Source organism: Helianthus annuus, chromosome 16 (assembly GCF_002127325.2).
Source record: "Helianthus annuus cultivar XRQ/B chromosome 16, HanXRQr2.0-SUNRISE, whole genome shotgun sequence".
NCBI lineage: Eukaryota > Viridiplantae > Streptophyta > Magnoliopsida > Asterales > Asteraceae > Helianthus > Helianthus annuus.
In genome coordinates, this window is record NC_035448.2 from 106727610 (window position 1) to 106749947 (window position 22338).

The 22338-nt window shown below is 37.2% G+C and overlaps 1 protein-coding gene across 1 annotated transcript; it reads right to left on the reverse strand.

Annotated features, from left to right (window-relative positions):
- Positions 1–3846: 3846 nt before the first annotated feature.
- On the reverse strand, positions 3847–10823 carry LOC110898404 (TPR repeat-containing thioredoxin TDX). Its single transcript, XM_022145183.2, has 10 exons — positions 10635–10823; positions 10525–10558; positions 7791–7892; positions 7605–7692; positions 7071–7151; positions 6700–6764; positions 5666–5806; positions 4689–4805; positions 4453–4480; positions 3847–4358 (listed from the first exon to the last, which is right to left on the reverse strand). The coding sequence occupies exons 1-10, from the start codon at positions 10742–10744 to the stop codon at positions 4030–4032; spliced, it is 1095 nt and encodes a 364-aa protein (XP_022000875.1). The 5' UTR covers positions 10745–10823; the 3' UTR covers positions 3847–4029.
- Positions 10824–22338: the final 11515 nt, after the last annotated feature.

Below are 22338 nucleotides of genomic sequence, written 5' to 3' on the forward strand. Positions count from 1 at the left end.
ACTTCTCCATCTCCACCATCTCCGAGTTCATCATCACCATTCAAATACTGTTTGTATCATCTCCGTTTTCTTGACGATGTGTTTTAACAGCAAGCAAATTAATATACAGTTGTGTTTTAGCAGCAAGCAGATTCATACAGTTGTGTTTTAGCATTCAGATTCATACAGTTGTGTTTTAACAGCAAGCAGATTCATACAGTTGTGTTTTAACAGCAAGCAGATTCATACAGTTGTGTTTTAACAGCAAGCAGATTCATACAGTTGTGTTTTAGCATTCAGATTCATACAGTTGTGTTTTAACAGCAAGCAGATTCATACAGTTGTGTTTTAACAGCAAGCAGATTCATACAGTTGTGTTTTAGCATTCAGATTCATACAGTTGTGTTTTAACAGCAAGCAGATTCATACAGTTGTGTTTTAACAGCAAGCAGATTCATACAGTTGTGTTTTAACAGCAAGCAGATTCATACAGTTGTGTTTTAGCATTTAGATTCATACAGTTGTGTTTTAACAGCAAGCAGATTCATACAGTCGTGTTTTAGCATTCAGATTCATACAGTTGTGTTTTAACAGCAAGCAGATTCATACATTGTGTTTTACCATCCATGCTGGTAATGCTGGAGGATTTCTTGACGTTGTGTTTTAACAGCAAGCAGATTAGCAAGCAGATTAATACGATGTGTTTTCTTGATGTGTTTCTTCATGAAGGATAGAAGGAAGAGAGAGAGAGAGAGAGAGAGAGAGAAAAAAAAAAGGGAGAGAGAGAGAGAAAAAAAATCGCATGAAATGTGGGGTGGTTATGGAATGACAATTACTTCCATATTTAAAACAAGCTAAATGACATATCTACCCCTGATTAATTAAATAATCCTATTTTTAAGAAACACATATTACGAAAATGCCACCAAGATGATCTTAACCATTAAACACACCCATTGGATGTCCCAGATCGCTTCCTAGACTTTCTAGGAAAAACACACTTTCCGTTATATATATATATACATATATATACATATATATATCTATATATACATACATATATATATATACATACATATATATATATATATATAGAGAGAGAGAGAGTCAGGATTTAGAGAGAACGGTGAAAAGTGTGAGAACGGTGAGAACGATTTTGGAGTTGACATGTGGCATTGATGCTAAATTATACAAAGGGGTAATATTGTCAAAAAAACCCACACACATGAACTGGGTGTTCGAAGAAAACGGCATAAAAACACCAAATTCAGAAAAAAAAAAAAAAACGCCATAAAACACTCAGTTCAGAAAAACGCCATGAAAAACTCAGTTTAAAACGCCATAAAACACTCAGTTTAGAAAAACGCCATGAAAATACCTAGTTAAAACGCTATAAAAACACATAGTTCAGAAAAACGCCATAAAAATAACTAGTCTAAAACGCCATAAAACACCCAGTTCAGAAAAAACGCCATAAAACCCATTTTATTTTTTTCGAAAAGTATATCAATAGTATACTCGTTGGAAAGATTAAAAAACGCTGACTTTTATGGTGTAATTTTTTTAGAAAATAATCACGTATAAAAGGTTATTGACGTTTAAATATGATGGGGGTTTAGCTTTATTTTTGGAGACTAAAAGTAGCGATTTTTGTTAAAAAAAAATGTGTGTTTTTTAGATTTTTAAGTTTTTTTTTAGGTTTTTTTGGGGGTTTAGCTTTATGGTTTAGTTTTTAGCATTTAGCTTGGGGGATTATTTTTTTTTTTTAGGTTTTTGAGGGGTTTAGTTTTTAGAATTTAGCTTTTTAGGGTGAGGGGGGGGGTTAGGTTGTCTTCATTGATTCATTCCATGATATGCATACCATGTTCGGGTTCTTGCCACGTTAAGGTTTGTGTGTATAAAATCTCAGCTTCGTTTCGGGTTCAATCCACCAAGTTATAAACACAACCCATTTAAAATTATAAAACAAATATTTCCTGCATATACATTTCTAAGTTAGGGGAATAGTGTCAGGCAGCTTGCCTGCCACTTCCATGTTGGACCAACCTATTTTTAATTTAATTTTATTCTCAGTTTAAAATTATGATTTTGGCCTTTAATTAAAATTACGTTTTTGCCCACAGTTTAAAGTAAAATTATAATTTTGCCCCTGCCTCAAAATTACAATTTTGCCCTCAGTTCAAAAACTCATTCTTAATTTTATTCCCAGTTTAAAATTACGGTTTCGCCCTCCATTTAAAATTACGTTTTTTGCCCTCAGCTCAAAATAAAAATATGTTTTCCCCCTAGCTCAAAATTACGAGTTTGCCCTCAGCTAAAAATTACGTTTTTGCCGACAGTTCAAAATAAAATAATGTTTTTCCCCATAGCTCAAAATTATGATTTTGCGCTCAGTTTAAAATTATGATTTCGCACCCAGTTCAAAATATAATTACGATTTTGCCCTTTGTTCAAAATTATGATTTTGTTCTCATTTCAAAAATTACGATTTTGTTCCCACAACTGCCTGGCACTTCCCCATTGGTCCAGCCAATTTATAATTTTGCCCAGTTTAAATTTAAAGTTTTGCCATTGGTTTTGTTTTTTCTCTCCATCCTAATTACGATTTTGCCCTCGGTTTCAAATTTACAGGTTTGCCATTGTTTTTTTTTCTGTCAAATTACGATTTTGCCCCCAGTGTAAAATTACAGTCATGCTTTCGTTTTAGTTTTTTTTTTTTTTTTTTTTTGACAAATCTACGGTAGTGTTTTGTTTTAATTATTGACTCGGTGTAATTTTTATTCGTGTCAGGCGGTTGCGTGGCACACGCTCATTTGTCCTAAAGAATTACAATTTTGTCCCAGTTAAAAATTATAGTCTTTCCATCGTTTTAGTTTTTTTTTTTTTTTTTTTTTTTTTTTTTTTTTTTTTGCAAAAGTATTGATAGTGTTTTATTTTAATTGGTTTTCTTGATGTAATGTTTTTTGAGATCGTGTTATGAGTAGTATGTACAAGTAACTGAAACACAGACGTATATGAAAGATAAATATTTGGCTTAGTGTCCCGCAAAGCGGGCAGGGCAACACCTAGTTCCCATATATAATGAAATAAATTTGAATACTTTTGTATTCAGGTATGGAATTCGATGTATAAACTCATTATATTATTCATCATTCTTTGTAACTAGATTGGGCTGAAAACCGAAGAAAAATATCGAAAAAAGAGAGCAAGCAAATAAAGCCACGACTAATATATACCAATAGAGACTAGGGCAGCTTGCTTGTTTGCTTGCTCCTTGACAGCACACCTTGTTGTCCGTTTATTTTTATTTCGATGTAATTTTTATTTGATGAGTTGATGAAAATTACAATGATAAATAATATTTGATGTGACACATTGTAGTGGTTAATCCAATTTTCTTTTAACATTCAGTACTCCAAATGAGATCAATGGTTCAAAAAAAAAAGAAGACTCAATTCTATTTGTAACCAAGGCCACATAATATAATCAATAAGCATGCTAGAGATCACCGTAACATTATTTTTATGGTTAACTATCACTTTAAATATCATTATAATTATTAACTATTAATTTTTAATTTAAAGGAGTTGGCTCAAGCTTTTCACGAGCCGAACACAATCAATCTCAAAATTAACTCATTAAGAATAAACAAAGCCGAGCCAAGCTAGTTCATTATAGTTTGAACCCAAGTTGAAGCGAACTTGACACACTCGTTAAACAGCCCTAATAGACGCTACCATTAGACTACATAGTACATACCAACACCTAATCTTTGGTTAATACATACCGTCTGGTTGACCCGAAAACAAAAGTAGGTTGTTTGAGTCAAACCATGCTCCCCTAAAATCACCATTTTGGGTTTCATGATTTTACCCTTTCTAAACAAGGACATGTCACACACGACATAACCTGTTTTTCCATTAAAAAGGACCTGGCAAGCGTCGACAATAGAGTTAACCCAGAACCTCTGGTGTTACACAATGACAACATACTTTTAAAACAAAGGTTAAAAAGAACACAACGGTTGGTCCAAAATTTAGGAACCTTAGCTTATGAAGCATACTTGGCGAGTTTGTTTTCAAGTGAAGATTTATCTGCCCCGACAACTTTATCAATTTCCTTTCCATTTTTAGTGAAAAAGAACGTTGGCACGCTGCTAATACTCCACTTTGCGGCCACATCACTCGCTTCATCAATGTCGATTTTCAAGAACACTACTTTTGGGTACTTGGACGCCAAGCTTGTATAGAGAGGAGCCATGAACCGGCAGGGCCCACACCATGTAGCCGTGAAGTACAAAATGGCTAGTTGGTTTGACTTTGATGAAGCGGTCAACCTTGTTTCCAACTCGCTAGCTTTACAAATGCTAACCACTTCACCTAAAGATCAACATATAAAAAAATTATAAAAGTACACAAAAATATTAAACAAGTTCAAATTTAATAGCATGCGCATAAAAGTGAAATCACATACCATATGTTTGAGTCGAAGCCTTCACATCCTGCATTAAATAAAAATTGTACGTAAGCCTCGAATAAATCATCTTAAACTTGATCAGAGTTGTTAAAATCCCAAAAGGGCATATAAAAATATTGCCGATAAACTTTGCAGTTCATAGGGATTAATTTTTTTATAAATTAAAGATTTGTTGTACCCTAGATTAAAAGTTATAATGATATTCTAAATATATAGAAAAGAATATAACATGCCTCGGTTTCCGCTTTCGTTTTTTGCTTTGCATGCTCAGTTGCTCTAACTTTCTTCTCTTTCCTTAATCGTTCATACTTCCTCCGATGCTCTCTGATCTTGTGAACATTAGGTTCAATCTGTAAAGGGACAATTAGGGTCAAATTTCATCTCCAACGGGCTAACCAGGTAAGATTTTAAGAAAATAGCCAAATATGAAATGCGTCTGGTACTCGACGTGTACTGGAATGGTAGTTATGAACAGTTTGCTTGGTGAAGATGGTTGATATGTAAAAGAGACAAGAGAGATGCGACGTGTGGTTGTACATCAAGCTTATTTGGTTGTACATAGAGAAACACCTCGCGTACTTAAAGCTTACGCCTCGCTTCTCACACCTAATGCCTCTGCTTTCGGGACCTAAATGCCTCGCGCTTATTTAAAACCAAGGTTGTATGATATATCCCTTAACTTTTTCAGGTTCTATTATCATTGTTATATTTATAAGAGTAAAGTACACGGATGGTCCCTGTGGTTTACCAAAATTTTGGATTTGGTCCCTAGATTTTCAAAAGTATACGGATGGTCCCTGTGGTTTGCACTTTGTAACGCATTTAGTCCCTAGCTATCAAATCTAAAGGTTTTAGGAGGTCCAAGTTAGGAACTAAATGTGTTACAAAATGCAAACCATAGGGACCATCCATGATCCATGTACTTTTAGAAAAAGCAGGGGACTAAATGCGTTGCAAAGTGCAAACCACAGGGACCATTTGTGTACTTTACTCTATTTATAATTCATACTTGTGTCCATTGTCCACACAACCGCTTAAGTAGTTCAACATGTCAAAGCAGAATTTCAACAAGTCAAAAAAAAGAACTAAGGGATGCATCCATTGCAAAAACAGAATAAGGTTAATGGGCTAAACCACTGAAACGTTAAGCTGGTTTTATACGAAATTAAACCTTAAAAAAAGCTAAAACAGGTGTGAGAAAGAGAAGCACCTTTTTAAGGGTTGACCCAATTTCCTCATCATGATCCAAATTCGATGCTAGACCCAAATCATGTGCTGCATCTTCCCAATGACCAAGCATAGCCCTTGCCATCCCACGCGTTTTATAGCCTTTTGCTGAGTCAGCATTGATCTGAAAAATTCATATGATGATGGATTAAGTTGTATCCATTATGACATATTGCATGACATAGAAACAAACTTTACACTTCTTCCAAAATCTTAGCAACCAACTTTAAACTAGGCGCAAAATGAAAAACAACTTGCAGTTTATTACCGGTTTTAGCAACCAGGTGATATTTTCAAATAATGTTTTAGTGTATGTCTATATGCCACGTGGCATATAATGTCATATATAATATTTAGAGTAAACTGCCATTTGGTCCCTGTGGTTTGGTCACTTTTGCCACTTTAGTCCAAAACTCAAACCTTTTGCATCTGGGTCCTGTGGTTTCAGTTTTATTGCCATTTTGGTCCAAAAATGAAATCAGGTCATATTTGTCTTATAAAATTCTGCTATTTTGTCCTTTTCCACATGGGCAAAATGGTCATTTCTTTTTTATAAATAAATACAAGATTTTATAACACAAATATGACCTGATTTGCCCCTGAGGAAAAGGACAAAATTGCAGGATTTTATAAGACAAATATGACCTGATTTCATTTTTGGACCAAAATGGCAATAAAACTGAAACCACAGGGACCCAGATGCAAAAGGTTTGAGTTTTGGACTAAAGTGGCAAAAGTGACCAAACCGCAGGGACCAAAATGGCAGTTTACTCTAATATTTATTTTCAAATAACTTTCTGAAAGAAAAAGATCATCTTTTTGCAAACATGTAATAAATATTTATTTATAAATTTTCAGATACTTTCACATGTGAAGCTGACATAACAATTTACAAATAAAATCAGGTATATGAAATCGGTTGCTAAAATAAGAAAAAAAAAAGTAAATTTCGTTTCTATTGTGTGCAGTGTGCGCTTTCAGCCCCTAACCATTACTAGCTAAGGTGTAAAGACAGACCTTTAAAGCTGCATCAGCATCTCGGATTGCAGCATTTGGTTTTTTTTGTTTCACATATACACTAGCTGCAATTAGGTATAGAGACAAAAATATAAATAACCAAAGGTTCAAAGGAAGACAGTTAGGGGACGTTCACATTCGGATGTGTATCAAATGATTATTGAAATAATCATTATTATGTGTTTAACAAAAAAGAATTTGATCTTGATTTACCGATTAGGGTTAAAAAAATCATCTATATATCCCTAGCTTTAATTAACATACTTCCAGATTATCCAATTCTGACTTTTCAAGTAGCAATAATCACTTTGAAAAAACACATATAAATACCACATAAATATTTAATTATTACTTTTGCAAATGAGAAATACCTCTCGTTGCATATAATATGGCTGAACTTGGATTTAGTGTTATAGCTTCAGTTAGGTGATCTATAGCTTCATCCAGATTACCTACAACATACATAATTTTTCAAAGACTAGTAGACATTAATAAAAATAAAAAAAAATAAAAAAAGATTAACATATTAAAGGTGGCTAATTTGACCCAATAACTTAACAACGGGATGAATTTGATCACAAACGGGTCAAAATGTTTAGCTAAAAGGGGAACGGGCTGAACAGGTTGAAAGTCACCGACTCACCAAAGGCTATTCTTATGCACACAAAAACTGTTTTATTCAACGGTTCAGATTATTATCATAATAATATTGACATAACTCATAACTAACGCGTGAATTCCTTATTACGTAATAGTGTTTGTGGGTCAACAGGCAACACAACCAGATCCAGACTGTTTCGACCCGTACAAAAACTGACCCTTTCAACAGTTCAACCTTCCCCCTTTTGACCGGCTACCCTACCCACCCTTCCCACTTTGCCACCTCAGCAACATATAAAACATGCCTTCAGAGATTGCCTCAATAGCCTTTGACTTCAAACTTTGTGCAAGATCACGGCTTTCATCACTAACTTCAATTGAGAGATCTCCCATCTAAAACAAAAGGTGATATAACTTGATAACAAGAATAAGAAAAAGGAATACTTGTATAACAGTGGTTGACCAGGTCAAAATTCATCCATTTTTACCACCTTTTGTGGAGGGTCATCGTCAGGTTTTACGACATCAGAATCATCTAACTCCAGGTCAGACTCAACAATATCCTCGTTGGACGTGTGTCCATTTTCAGCACCCTTCATAAGATTTTTTTGGAAACGTCAAAAAAGACACATTATAACAAAAAAAAATAGATATCAAAATACGTGACAGAAAAGTATGGAAATAAAAATGCATCAATACATCAAGGCTGCAAGTTCAAAGAATTAAACATGTATATGTTCTTCCATTAACATATGATTAACAGGGTCATTTGTTTGAAAAAAATACTTGATAGACATTTTAATCAAATCAGCCTGATTTGATCAGAATTAAACATATATATGTTCTTCCATTAACATATGATTATATGAATGAGTCTAAAATTGTCTGATTCATTCTGGGTTTTAAAACGCGCGCCTGAAGTGCGCCTAGGCGCGAGGCGCAAGCCTTGGCGCCTTAAGTAGCCCGAGGCGCGCTTTTTACAAAAAGCGCAAATTTTGGGGGTTTTACTGGCCTGAGGCGCGCGCCTCATGTACATAAGGTGTTTTTATTCTGTTTTTAAGCATCAAACTGTTGTACAATAGGGTTTTTGGCTTGTACTTGTAGGTAAAATCATATATAAACCTTATTTATAGCTATATTTTGGATAAGTGATGCTAAAAACCTGTGGGATATATATAAAAAATTATATAATCACTTTGCGCCTCAGGTTCGTAAAGCCCACCGCTTTTGCGCTTCGCGCCTCGGTTTTGGACCCGTCGCTTTGGTGCGCCTCTTGCTTTTTAAAACCAAGGATTCATTAAGTAAAAAAATCTGAACAAAAATGACGCAAATCTGGACTTCTACAGTTCTACTGTTCTAGAGTCGATTTCAGCCCACTTGTGCAAAAATGAGTCAATTTAGATTTTATTTATTGGTAACAAGTCCAATGCGTTTATATAATTATGATATCCCATTAAAAGTCAGTCGAAGTATACTAAAATATTTACAACCACCTGAATCGTGTTATTAAAAACTTGTATCACAACTTGGATAACAGTTTTTTATAATATTTAAAATATAAAATAGTCTTTAAGATAAAAGTCAATAAAAGCACAACAATTCTATCAACAAGTGGGACAATTATATCACCTATAGCAACACTTTAGGACAAGAAACCATATTTATAATTAAAGAAAACCTATTGCCATTTGCCACTAGAATCTAACAAAACTAACAGACCAAAATACCGTTAATAAAAACCGAAAAAGAATAAAACTTGACACTGCGTTAAAGTTACCAATTAAACACTAGTCATGTCCCTTAAAACCCTTGGGGAATGTCCTCTTGAAAAAAGGGTGGGGCGGGTTGTGATGGGTAACGGGTCAAAACAGATGCGAACTGGATTCGGGTCAAAACGGGTTCTGAATAAAATGGGTTAGGGTCAAAACAGGCAGCTTTAAAGAAGTATCAATTTGGTTCGGGCCAAAACAGTTCAGACCAAAAGAGGCTCGGGTTGAAGTGAGTTGTTTTAGAAAAAAAAATATATATATATATATATATATATATATATATATATATATATATATATATATATAGGGGAGGGTTTAAATGAGAACGCTAAATATTGTGAGAACCGTGAGAACAAATAAAAAAACCATGAGAACTTGGTCAAAAACAATTCAAATTCAAATTTTTTTTCTACACTTATTATTATTATTCGAATACAATGTTAGAACTTCAATTTACACGTTTAAATTTACGTGAATTCGTAAATAAAGAAAATTTACACATGTGTAAGTTTGCCATTTACACATGTGTAAATCTGTTATATTTACACATGTGTAAAAAATCTAAAAAGAGTGATTTTGAAAGGAGAAATGAATTATTTGATGTTATAAATTCTTGTTTTGATGATGTATCTTAATTACAATGAGGTTTGTATTAAAAAAAATGGTTTTGATTGCTTTTTTCATTCGTTCTCACGGTTCTCGCAATATTTAGCGTTCTCATTTAAACCCTCCCCTATATATATATATATATATATATAATCCCCCAATATGTTTTGGCAGTTAATTGTGACAGGTGGAGTCAGCAGCGGTGGTGGGATGGCGACAAAGGTGGCGGAGGTTGTGACTAGTGGTGAAACCGGTTTGTAGCCCGAATAGAAACCGTTTCCAAACCTATACACACGAACCGGTTCCAACCCGATTGAACCTGTAGGTTTGGGACCGGTTTGTAATCCTCTACTGTGAAACCGGTTCCTCCAACTGGTAAAAAAACAATCAAAGCTGGTTTGAATCCAAACCAAACCCATACAAAAACCGGTCAACAAACCGACACAATCCGAATCGCTTTGAACCCAAAACCGGTTTTGACTTTTTGTTGACCAACCCAAACCAATTTAGGGTTTAATCCCAATCTGAGCAGTGAGCACCTCTAGTTGTGACAGTGTCAACGGTGTAGCCGTGGTGGTACGGGCGGCTTAACCATCTCAAATCACCTACCTAAATCAACCACTTGTGTTTCACCCTAAAATATAAAAAATAATCAATCATAATCACTTCTCTTCATCCAAAATCTCAAACTTAATCATCTACTTTAAAAAACCAATGAGCACATCACCTCTTCAAACATACAATCCCACTTTCCCAAACACCCCCAAAAGCTCAAAACATATAATCTTTTCAATTTAACAGCACTCACTTGAAACCAAAAACACACTTAAATCAATTAAATAGGGCTCACCGGTGTTGAGGCAGGTGGGATTTTGGCGCCAAGACTGGAAACAAACAATTGAAGAAATAAAATTATTAATTAAAAATCGTAGAATAATAATAAGTGGAATTATAGTATACCTCTGGAGAAAGGTTTTGAAGAAGCCTAGTGATGGGTTGTGGAGAATTGAAGGGTCTGATTGACAGCTTTCTACGAAGAGCTTCAGTTCATGAATCTTGGAATCATCCATCGTTCTTGTTTGATGTTATGCTCAACTTTGCGGTTTCATCAGTGAGGTTAGTAGTATTCTTAAAGGTCTTTCAGGAACATTGCCGAATGTGCAATGTTTTTAAATTTTCCAAAAAAAAAAACCCTTTTACTAAAACAAAGGGCGTAAAAAAAATAAAAGAGTATTTCACTTTTGTTACTTTATAGTTTAGTCTAAAACTTAAACATTTTGAATTTAGGTCTATTTGGTTTATTTTTGTTGTCATTTTGATCCAAAAGTGAAATCAACTCATATTTGTGTAATAATTAAAAACATATGTTAATTAAAAACTAATAAAATAAAATATATATAAACCCAAAACACATACACTCTCTCTAAAGTCTAAAGTCTCTCTCTCCCCCTCTCTCCCCAAATTCTGTAAATCAAAGCAACATTAAAACTCTCTCTCTCTCTACCCTAATTCTGAAGAACAAGAAGATGATGCAGGGGCGGTGATTATGGTTGGACGGTGATGTAAGGGCGGTTGTGGGTGGCCGGTGGCAGTGGCGAAGCTTGAAAAAAAAGTTCGGGGGGTCGGAAGGTTACGGACCTAAAAAAATTTCTATCGCGTAGTTTCGAGTTGTATGTTCGGGTCGGACGTCGGTGATTCGATTCAGGTCGGGTCGGATGAAACATTAATATCAAATAAAAAACCTTCTCAAACATTAAAATGTAAATATTGTTTAACAAACAAACGAACAAAGACACCAAAACATTTTATTCATTCTAAAAAAATCTTCATTCTTTCTTTTGAAAAAAAAAGTTATCATTCTATTCTTCCCCATAGAATAATCTTGTTAGTCCCGAAAAACCCGTGATATCACTCTAGGATTAATCGAATGCGGAAAGTAAGATCAATCCATAAGAACAAAAAGAAATTTATCATTACTAAACATTGTGCCGCTGCTTAGATCGCACACAGTCTCAAGGATTGTCTGGTACGATCTTCGAGAACCTTGCACCCAATCTCTAGGATTGTCGGGTACAAGGTTCTCCTTTTGGGGATTACATGATTACAAATGTGGGAGAGCTCTACTACAATAACCTAGATAAGACTATCTTTGGATGTCGGACAATGTCGGATGAAAAATGAATCAACTTCGGATGATATTCACGACTGTCTCGGATAATAAATGTCTTGTTGATCTCGGATGGAATCGGATTCTTTATGAATTCCGGATGTATCACGAATGGAATCTGGGCTAAGAAAATTGTTGGGCTTACATTAACTAATCCACTATAACACAAACCTGGGCTCCAATCATTTGTTCCCCTTTTTAAAAATTGACCAGCCATAATAGCTTCTCGGCTGGAAATGGTGGCCCCACATAAAGTTACACAACATTATTTTCCATCTATGTCCGTTGATCTTTTCCCATCATCCAATGGCATAGATCCTTTAGGGTTTTTGAAAATCTGAATAGACATCATGTGCAGCCGCCACATTCATTCCTCAACATTCCTTTGCTGATGATGCGTGACATCATCATCTTCAAACATTCATCAACATCGGACAACAGAAACATTCATCATCATCCATCTCGTTAACAAACAACCATGGCAGCCATCGTAAACAACCATCTGCCGCCACTCTTTTCCACTTCCGGCCAACAACCTTTCTTCTCCGATGTCCGGCGTCTACCATAACATCACCATCTAATCACCTCATCGATCCAACCAGATAACCAATCCAAATGAGTTGAACGATAACCACCGGCGAGCAATTATCTCGAGCCGAGCGATGGAATCAAGTCTGATGCATCGGTTTGCTTTTATCAGATTTTCATGATTGATCTTCGTCTGATCTATATCGAGTAAACCTTCTACTTCATCGTTACCGGCGACTGCATCATCACCGTCGCCGGCGACTACAACAACCATCTTCGTCACCTGCAACTATTACGCGAACCACCATTAGACACCGTAGCACCTCACTCCTACAACCATCTTCAGCTTCATCGCTCCGACGATCACCGTCGCAATCACCGATTACTTCCGTAGTCCGCTGTTCTTCACCAACTTACAACCACCCTCAACAACTCGGCTTTCAACCATCTTCGCCGATCAGCTGTCGTCAAACCGACACCGTCTTCAACTGACCGAAATTGTACCAGATTTCATCAACCGAGACCTCTATTTACGAACACACACACCCTATACTGAGCAAATATTCTTTTCGTTCTTCGAGTGACATCAAAACCGAGCCTTTGAAAGACTTCAATGGCTCTGATACCACTTGTTAGTCCCGAAAAACCCGTGATATCACTCTAGGATTAATCGAATGAGGAAAGTAAGATCAATCCATAAGAACAAAAAGAAATTTATCATTACTAAACATTGTGCCGCTGCTTAGATCGCACACAGTCTCAAGGACTGTCTGGTACGATCTTCGAGAACCTTGCACACAATCTCTAGGATTGTCGGGTACAAGGTTCTCCTTTTGGGGATTACATGATTACAGATGTGGGAGAGCTCTACTACAATAACCTAGATAAGACTATTTATAGAAGCCTCTACCCCATTGGCCCACATGGCCTAGCCCAAGCCCAAGTCATAATTTTAACCAAATAAACATGAAAGACCGTAATAAAGACAAGCTTAAAACTCTGGACCTAACAAATCTAATAATAAAACAAGTTAACAAATCACCTTAAATTTCAAACTCTAATTTTTGTCTAAATCAAATCACAAAAAGATTAAACAAATAACATTAGACATAGTTACAGAAAGATTCAACAAGTTTAGGGCAAAAAATTCTTACCAATTTCACCCCTAATTTCAACCTAAATCACATAAATTGCAGCCCTAAATTAAACCTAAAGAAAAAAACACATAAATTTAACCTTATGAAGATTGAAGAAGTCGAACAAGAGTACAAGATCACAACAACGAGCCGCGTTTTGGCTTCTGTTCTCGAACAAGAAGCTGAAGTCGAATAGTTCTGGAACCTGCGTTTTCCCCCCTTCTGCAGTTCTGGCTTGTGGCTTCTGTTCTTCTGGTCGATGTCCCAAAGTAAACGAATTTGGATTTTTTTGGATAGGTGGGCTTTTAAGTTGGGCTATATAATGATTTGATTTGGGTTATATAATATACATTCTAGTATTCTACCAAATATAATGATTTGGGCTATAATATTTGGGCTAATTAAATATTTTATTTGGGCTATATAAATAAAATAAAATTAAAACCGGGGGGTCGAAACGTATATACCTACAAAATCCTATACGAAACCTACATATATAACCACTGACCAAAAAGTTCGGGGGGTCGGCCGCCCCTCCCCGCCCCTTAAATCCTGCGCCTCTGGCCGGTGGTGTAGTGTTGTAGGCGGTTGGTGGTGTTGGGGTGGTTGTGGGCGGTCAGTGGTGTTGGGGTAGTGGATGATGGTAGAAGACAATTGTTCTTCAAATCTGAAGACGATTGGGGGTAGCGGTTGGGGGATCCTCTTCTTTTATTACAACCACTTCTTCTTCCCCAAAGCAAAACCCTAATTCCACCATGTCTAACCACCAAAAACCTTCAAACCACAACCAATCCGACAACAACAACCACCACAACCGCCTCTATAACCCATACCAAGACCTCAAATTCCCCACACAAACCCTATACAAACTCCCTACATCTCCTTAGTTCTTCTTCTAAGAAGAATCCATCGCTCAATGCCGTTCATGGGGCGAAAACCTAACCTACTACACCGACATCGGCTACCACGGCGGCGCCGTGATCGGCGCCGGAAAAGGCTGTATAGATGATGTGAAAGCCTTTAAACCTGCAGATACTTCGAAAATTAGGGTTAATAGGATATTAAATGGTTCAGGAGGTTTGGGAAGGAGATTTGGGAACCGTGTGGGTGTAATTGGGTTGTTGTATGCAGGGAAGTAGATGTTTTTTTTAATTTATTTTTTATATCTATAACTTTTTAACGACCATTTTGCCCCTGATGAAAAGGATAAAACACTAGTATTTTATTAGATAAATATGAGCTGATTTCACTTTTAGACCAAAATGGCAACAAACTTGAAACCACAGGGACCCAGATTCAAAAGGTTTGAGTTTTGGACTAAAGTGACAAAAGTGACAAAACCTCAGGGACCAAAATGGCAGTTTACTCAAAATAAAAAGGTTTTGGGTGATGGGTGATTTATGCAAAATTGTATTTTGCGGGTTTTGAAACGAAAGGTTTTATGCTCAAAAGGGTTAACCAAGGGAAATTTTTGTTGTTTGTGGGGAGATAAAAAGAAAATAAGGTTGAAAAGAAAAAGGAGTTTATAGTCCTAATGCCTCAATCATTTACTTACTTGGATTAGTCGGTAAGGATCGGAAATATATTGTCTTCTCAAGTTCTAGATTTGTAAGAACCGTACGGGCTATTCATACAAGAAATGAAAAGTGAGTATTTAGTAAAGATATGATATTGAATGCTCAGCTCAAAACTCACAATTTGTGGGAAAGGTTAAAAAGAGTGAATATATATATACAATCAAATTTTAAAAATATTGTCATACCTTTTTATAAAATTTTCTTATGCGGTTCTTTTTATCACAGCACTATCGGTTGAAAACTTGTGAAAACAAAATTTTTTAGAATTTGATTTCCTAGCTTAAACTAAAAACAAGACAAAACAAACTAAAAAATATTTTGAAAAAGATTTAGGGTGTTTTAACGGTTCCAAGTAGAGTTTTGTGTAAGGCGTGTTTTAGGATAAACAAATTCAAGTTCCCCCCACACTTAAATTACACATTGTCATCAACGTGTCCAAAATAGGTTAGAATTGATTGAATGTGTAAATGTGAGTTAAAAACAACATTTTTTTTTTAAAATCGGATACTGGGCAAGGGGGCGTGCTTGGGGGACACGGCCCCGTGTAAAAAGTGCCAGTATCGTGACTTCTGTGAAAATTTTTAGAAGGGGGACACGAAGGCGTGCCAGGTAGGCACGTTCCCGTGTAAAAAGTGACAGTGACAGAAATTTTCCAGAAGACAGGCATGGGGGCGTGCCTAAGAGACATAACCCTGTGTGATCGTTCCAGAAACAAAATTGTTTCCTACAGACTTGAGGCACGGGGGCGTGCTTACCTTACACGCCCCCGTGCTGCACTTACTGTAATGAAGAGTTTGCGTCAAGAGACTTCTGTTTACGTGCATGGGGTTCTGTTTCAATGTCCTTTGGTTTTTCCACATTATTCCACACTTTGTTTTCAAAATACCAAGTTTCATTCCATTAATTCATCCATCATTACAACTAATAAAAAAGAAAAATAAAAGTACAAGAAAGATTTAAGTCCTAAGATAGATAATAGTGGATACCCCTAAGGATTTTAAACCAAATAGTTCTTCCCTTGATAAATCAGGTGAAAGATTAACAAAAACTAGTTTTCAGATAGTGAGGGCTTTGAGCTATTTTCCAGGCGTGCCTTCTTAAAGGTCGTTGAGCATCTCCTCAATCTCCCTTGGTGGGAAGATGAAGGGCTCATCATCGATTTCCTCCTGTGGGAGAAGAGCGGGGGATATCGAAACCTCGAAAAAGGCGTCAATGGGAGGTTCCGGGGGTATCTCATCCAACCTGGTTGGATTAACAACCTCATTAGTGAGGTTCCAATCGTCTTGTGGGAGGATTGGATCCATAGGGGGCACCATCAAGATATTCAACCTTTGATAAAGAAGGTTGATTTCCCTAAAGTTACTCTTCAGAGCTAGAGTGAGGTAGTTCACTCGGTCTACGAGGACCTCCTCCACCACCATCATCTCCTCAATGGACACTCGTAGTGCGCAAACGTAGCATACTAGGGTGGCCTCTAGTGAGAGCCTCCCCCCTCTTCGGTTGCTTAAGGAACTTGTTGAAGATGTACCACTTTGTTGGCTCGACATGCTAGTTTAAACAAGACAAACCGTTAAAGTTTGGATTTACAGACAAGTCACACGACTCCGTGCCTGTAAGGAACGACCCCGTGCTGCTCCAACAGTGGTGATATTTTAGCCCAAGAACCTTTATCTTAAGTTAAAATGTTTGGCTTCTTTCATTTCTGAAATCAGATAACTTAAAATAATATTATAAATAGTAGTTTTGCAAAAATTGGGCTAAAAATGTAGGATCGTTTTACCGATCAAACGAGTCGTTCAGAAGAGTTTTTACTCAATACGAGAGGCGAAAACAAACGTATCGAGTTCAATTCAGCTTGCAATTCACTTTAAACTGTCTTTTGATTGATTTGACAATGATTTACAGCGAGACGACACTTCGGCAGCAATTCGGCACTGAAACCGGAAAATTACAAACGACAAGGCATCAAAGGTATTTATAGGTGAGCTAATTTCGCACGGACCTACTCAAGCGAAATTAGATTCATGCGAAATCTAATTTCGTGCGAAATCACAATCTAATTTCCTACGAAATTAACCTATGAGTAATTTATGCGAAATTACCTATAAACACTCTTTTCTCGAAAAACGTGCCCTGATCTATCTAATACACTACAAGACTCTATACAAGAAGAAGTCGACAGATGGATGCACCAACAGACTCCCCCTCGGATGTTGACGAAGTCTTCGGTGTCGAGTCTTCAATCTTCAGTCTTTGTCATTCTTCTCGAACTCTTCCGAAATGTGACACCTGTGTCACCGCGACCATCAAACAAATACCAAGCCAATGAAATATTGTATTTCATACTTGGGATCTTGTACAAATATGTGCATCTTTTGCACATATCAATTCTTGTTCAATTTCAAACTTTATATCGCTTTCTGGAGAATTATACGCAAACTGGTGCGTAAATGTACTCGGTTTAATGCGACAAATACTCCGGAACATCAACATATACTCAACATACCTTAAATAACCTTTACATAACTTAGAAATAAGTTTTGAAGGCTTTGGTATAGCAAAAACAAGTTAATTCGCTTACAGGGACTAAACTTGACAAACTGCAAAAGTATGCCAATTTGAACTGTAACGAACATTCCGGAACATGTCCATAAGTTAAACATACCTTAAATATCCTTTACATAGCTTAGAAATAGGCTTTGAGGTGTTTGGCATGCTAAAACAAACTTTTGGATCATTCAGGGACTAAAAGTGTCAAAAAGTGCACAAGTTTGCACTTTCGCGCATAACTTACGTTCTGAATGCATCCGGACATCCAAAAGTTTATGTAAGCATCCTTATATTATGCCTTAGTGTTTGGCATGAGAAAAATCCGTTCGTCACGTCATTTGGATCGTTTTTCGCGCTTATGCGCATTCCGTCGTAATTAAGCGAACATCGCGTTCGTACGACCAAACGAACCAACATCCGACATATTTTTGGGCATGTTTCATGTCCACAATGTTTAGACATCATTTTAGGGCCTTAAAGTTGGCTTTACAGGCCTTGGAAGGGCTGAAAATGGCTTAAATACGCAACAGGGACCAAAAGTGTAAATTCTGCAAGTGGTGCAGATCAGAGGACTTCAGGCGGCCCGCGTAAAGATTGCCCAAATCCTTACGCGGGGCGCGTGAGGATTTCTGACAGAAGATTTTGAATTTAATGCAGAATCTGGCCTTTCGTTCGATCAAAGGGCGATGCCTTTTCACCCAAATGAAGGGCCAAGGGTCAAGTTCACTGAATTTAACCCCTGGACACATGTACGCACAAGATCAAGGCACGATATTCGATAAAACGATCCTAACGGTTCCACCTTTCCTATAAATACCCCCCCCCCCTTTAGTGTAAAAATCACAAAATCAGGTCTTGAAGCTCTAAGTTGAAACCATTGTTTCATACCTGAGCTATTTGATCTTGATTTGCACTCGGGGACCCTCCGTAAGTCTTTTTTTCGCTCTTTTATTCGCTTTTCGAGTCCGAAAGTCAACGTTTTGTTGACTTTCTGCATTGACCAGCTTATGGTCGATGCGAAGTTCATGGAACTTCATAACGTGAGCGTGATCACGATGGTTATGGTCCATAGTGACCATACCTACTGATCACCACGTTATCTAGGCTCAGTGACGAGTCGTAGTTTCGGCCAAAATGTGCATTCTTGCATATTTTGTAACCAAACTACTCGTGAGCATCAAAGCCGTTTGTTTTGATGTCAAACCTGTTTTCAAACTTAGTTAAGCATGTTCTAACATGCTTAGCTCGTCACTTTTAGTTTAGTGCTTATACAGGGTCGTAAGGTAAGCGATCTAAACCATCGCTTATACTTTCGAACCCGACCCATTTGGTCGATCTTTAGGATCCGACCAAACACATTAGGTGACCATAGCTATAACCTTCCGAGGTTATACCTTGTGGTCACGATGTTAGGCGTTCCAGACGCGTTCTACGCGAACGACGCGTTAGGGTAGCCTAAGCTACCTAAACGGGTCATGATGGGGCGTAAGCACTTAGGTTAGGTTTCATTTTAGTATGTAGGCTTTGTTAAACCATATTACACGAGTCTCCATACTCGTTTGGTTTACGAACCCGCATACTATCCGACCCTCCGATTTTGGTCCGGTATATTAATATAGCTACCTATTAGGTGCCGTTTGATATCCCGTGACCTCTAGCATTATCTGGTTATTATACAAGGAATTCAAAGCAATCTCAGGTGAGTACATTGAACCCCTCTTTTACTGTTTTCCAAACTGTTTTGGGGTGAAACACATGTGCCTACTTGCTACTTTCATGCTTTCCGGTTTTCACATCATATACTACTATGTTCGATAGTACATATATAGTACATGATTTCATTGTGTTTATGCTATGTATGCCCATTGTGTGCGTACTTAGTACATTATTTCACATTGCATATCTGTTGCATATGCTCATCCAGCATATGAACACATTATTCTACATTTTGAACCGTTGTACTCTACAATACATTTCATGCTACGTGCGCCCATTGTGTGCATACGTAGTACATTGTTTCACATTGCATATCTGTTACATATGCTCATCCAGCATATGAACACATTATTCTACATTTTGAACCGTTGTACTCTACAATACATTTCATGCTACGTACGCCCATTGTGTGCATACGTAGTACATTGTTTCACATTGCATATCTGTTGCATATGCTCATCCAGCATATGAACACAGTATACTACATTTTGAACCGTTGTACTCTACAATACATTTCATGCTACGTACGCCCATTGTGTGCATACGTAGTACATTGTTTCACATTGCATATCTGTTGCATATGCTCATCCAGCGTATGAACACAGTATACTACATTTTGAACCGTTGTACTCTACAATACATTTCATGCTACGTACGCCCATTGTGTGCATACGTAGTACATTGTTTCACATTACACTTCTGTTGCATATGCTCATCCAGCATATGATTACACTACATTTTGAACCGTTGTAACCATTTGACTATGTGAACCGTCTTACCCCTTTGATTTCATGAACCATCTGTAACCAATGAACCGTGTAAACCAGTTGTATCCGTTGACATGGATTACATTTGACAATAGACATTTGACTATACATGAACATTTCTACCGTTGTTAAACATTTCATCTTGATGGTTTGGTTTGAGTAAGTGATTTAAGTAACGAGGCATGTGTAATATGATACAAGCATGGTGGATACGCCGCTGGTACTTCCTATATATAAGTGTTTGTATGGTATTACATATCGTAGCGTTATTTGAATCGTTTCAATTTGAAACATAGAACATTTTATACAAATAACACGCTTTTCACAAGACATTGATTTACAAACAACAAATCTTATACAAACTCTTTTTTTTACATGGTTATTCAGTTAACCATGCATTGTTCTCTTATTTATACATATCATTTGATCTTACCGTTTTTCAAATGATTTACAAGACAAAGCAAAATACGAGGTTCATGACTAAACATTTTCTCAAACTCAAGTCATGAATTCCGTTTTCACAAAACCAATGTATCTCACAGGCATTTTTATGCTGACGTACCTATTTTCACATGTGTTTTAAGGAGATGATGCATAGGACTTATCAAGACATACTTAGGCGGACCTGTGCCTTAGTAACTTAAAACGAGACAAGAACTAGTTAATTTATGTTATGTACACTTTGATTCTGGTTTAAACAATGTAAACATTCATGTGTGATTAATAAAACGAAACTTCAATTGCCATGGATTTGAAACAATTGATTCTGTTACAACACTCCCCGACATTTCCGCCACGTTTTGTATGTTCTACGTGGTCGGGGTGTGACAGAAAAGATGGTATCAGAGCCAATGGTTATAGGGAATTAGGTTATTAGTAATGCTTTGACCTAGTCTATAACCTTCCTAGGAACCTAACGCGAGTTTACTTGCGTTTAGTCACAAAACAATACCGTCACCTATCCTTAGGCGACGACCACCACAAGAACATAAATTTCAAAACTGCTTTGAAAACCAATCATCTGTTCTAGGATGATTGATTACTAGGTTTTGAACCCTCTGTTATAAGGTTTTGAACCCCTTTGAATTTTCAAAACTCCCGTCAAAGTTTTGGGTCCTAACTAGTGTGAACACGTGCGAACTGGAAGAGTGAATGCCTGTACCCTGGGTTTTCTGTCTAAGGTTAGAGTGTTCGTACAAATCCACATAATCGGACCAGTCACTCTTACCTGGGAACTCTTGGGGTGAGTGTCCACTTATAGGCGAGCATGTCTTCGCGATACACTATGAGGATCTATTTGCTTTGATTCAGCCTTGGTGTTGTTTGTTTGCTTCATGATTCAAACAAGTGACCATCAACCGTGATTATGGTCAGTGATTGTAACATCCTATTCTTACCCAATACCATTTTATTTGTTTCCTTTCATGTTTTCCTCTTTTAGAATGCCTCCTCGACGCGAACACCAGATAGCAACTGCCGAGCTGGCAGAAATTATTGCGCAGCAGATGGCTGCTCAATTCCCAAATCTCTTTGCTCAATGGAACCAAGCCAACAACAACAACAATGGTACATGCAATTTCAAGAACTTTAACTCGGCTAAACCACTCAAGTTTAGTGGTTCTGAGGGAGCAACTGGGCTTCTCCAATGGTTCGAGAGCATCGAGAATACCTTTCGCCACGTGTAGTGTCCGGAAAATCGCAAGGTCGAGTTTTCTTCGAGTGTGTTTCAGAAGAGGGCTCTTACATGGTGGAACGGGGTAATGAGAGACCGTGGTGCAGATGTTGCTCTAGCACAAACATGGGCTGAACTGAGAGCACTTATGATGAGAGAGTTTTGTCCTCGTCATGAACAACGAGCGTTGGAGAAGGAGTTTGATGATTTGAAACAAGATAGTGGCGAACACAGGGCATATACTGATAGGTTTGAGGAGTTGAGTCTACTTTGCCCGACTATGGTCGCCCCACTCGACAAGGCTATCGAAAGGTACATCGACGGCCTGCCTGACTCGGTACAAGACATTGTCACTGGTAGCAACCCTACCACACTCCGTCAGGCCATTGAGCTATCTGCAACCTTGACTGAATCGCAGATCAGAAAGCATAAACTTTTTCGAAAAGGTGACAAGAAACCGGTCGGGGAATCGAACCCAATCGAGGAATCAAAGACCATGGATGAACAGACTGAATCTCCTAAGAAGTCAAAGAAGCGAAAGGCTTCTCAGA

What these genes read in the sequence shown, in the direction of transcription:
- LOC110898404 (XM_022145183.2), bottom strand. Translation starts at nt 10,744, where the DNA reads ATGGATGATTCCAAGATTCATGAACTGAAGCTCTTCGTAGAAAGCTGT. An exon ending in ACGATGACCCTCCACAAAAG is followed by an intron (nt 7,693 to 7,790) that starts GTGGTAAAAATG and finishes CTTTTGTTTTAG; the next exon opens with ATGGGAGATCTCTCAATTGA. An exon ending in GGCTTCGACTCAAACATATG is followed by an intron (nt 4,359 to 4,452) that starts GTATGTGATTTC and finishes GTTGATCTTTAG; the next exon opens with GTGAAGTGGTTAGCATTTGT.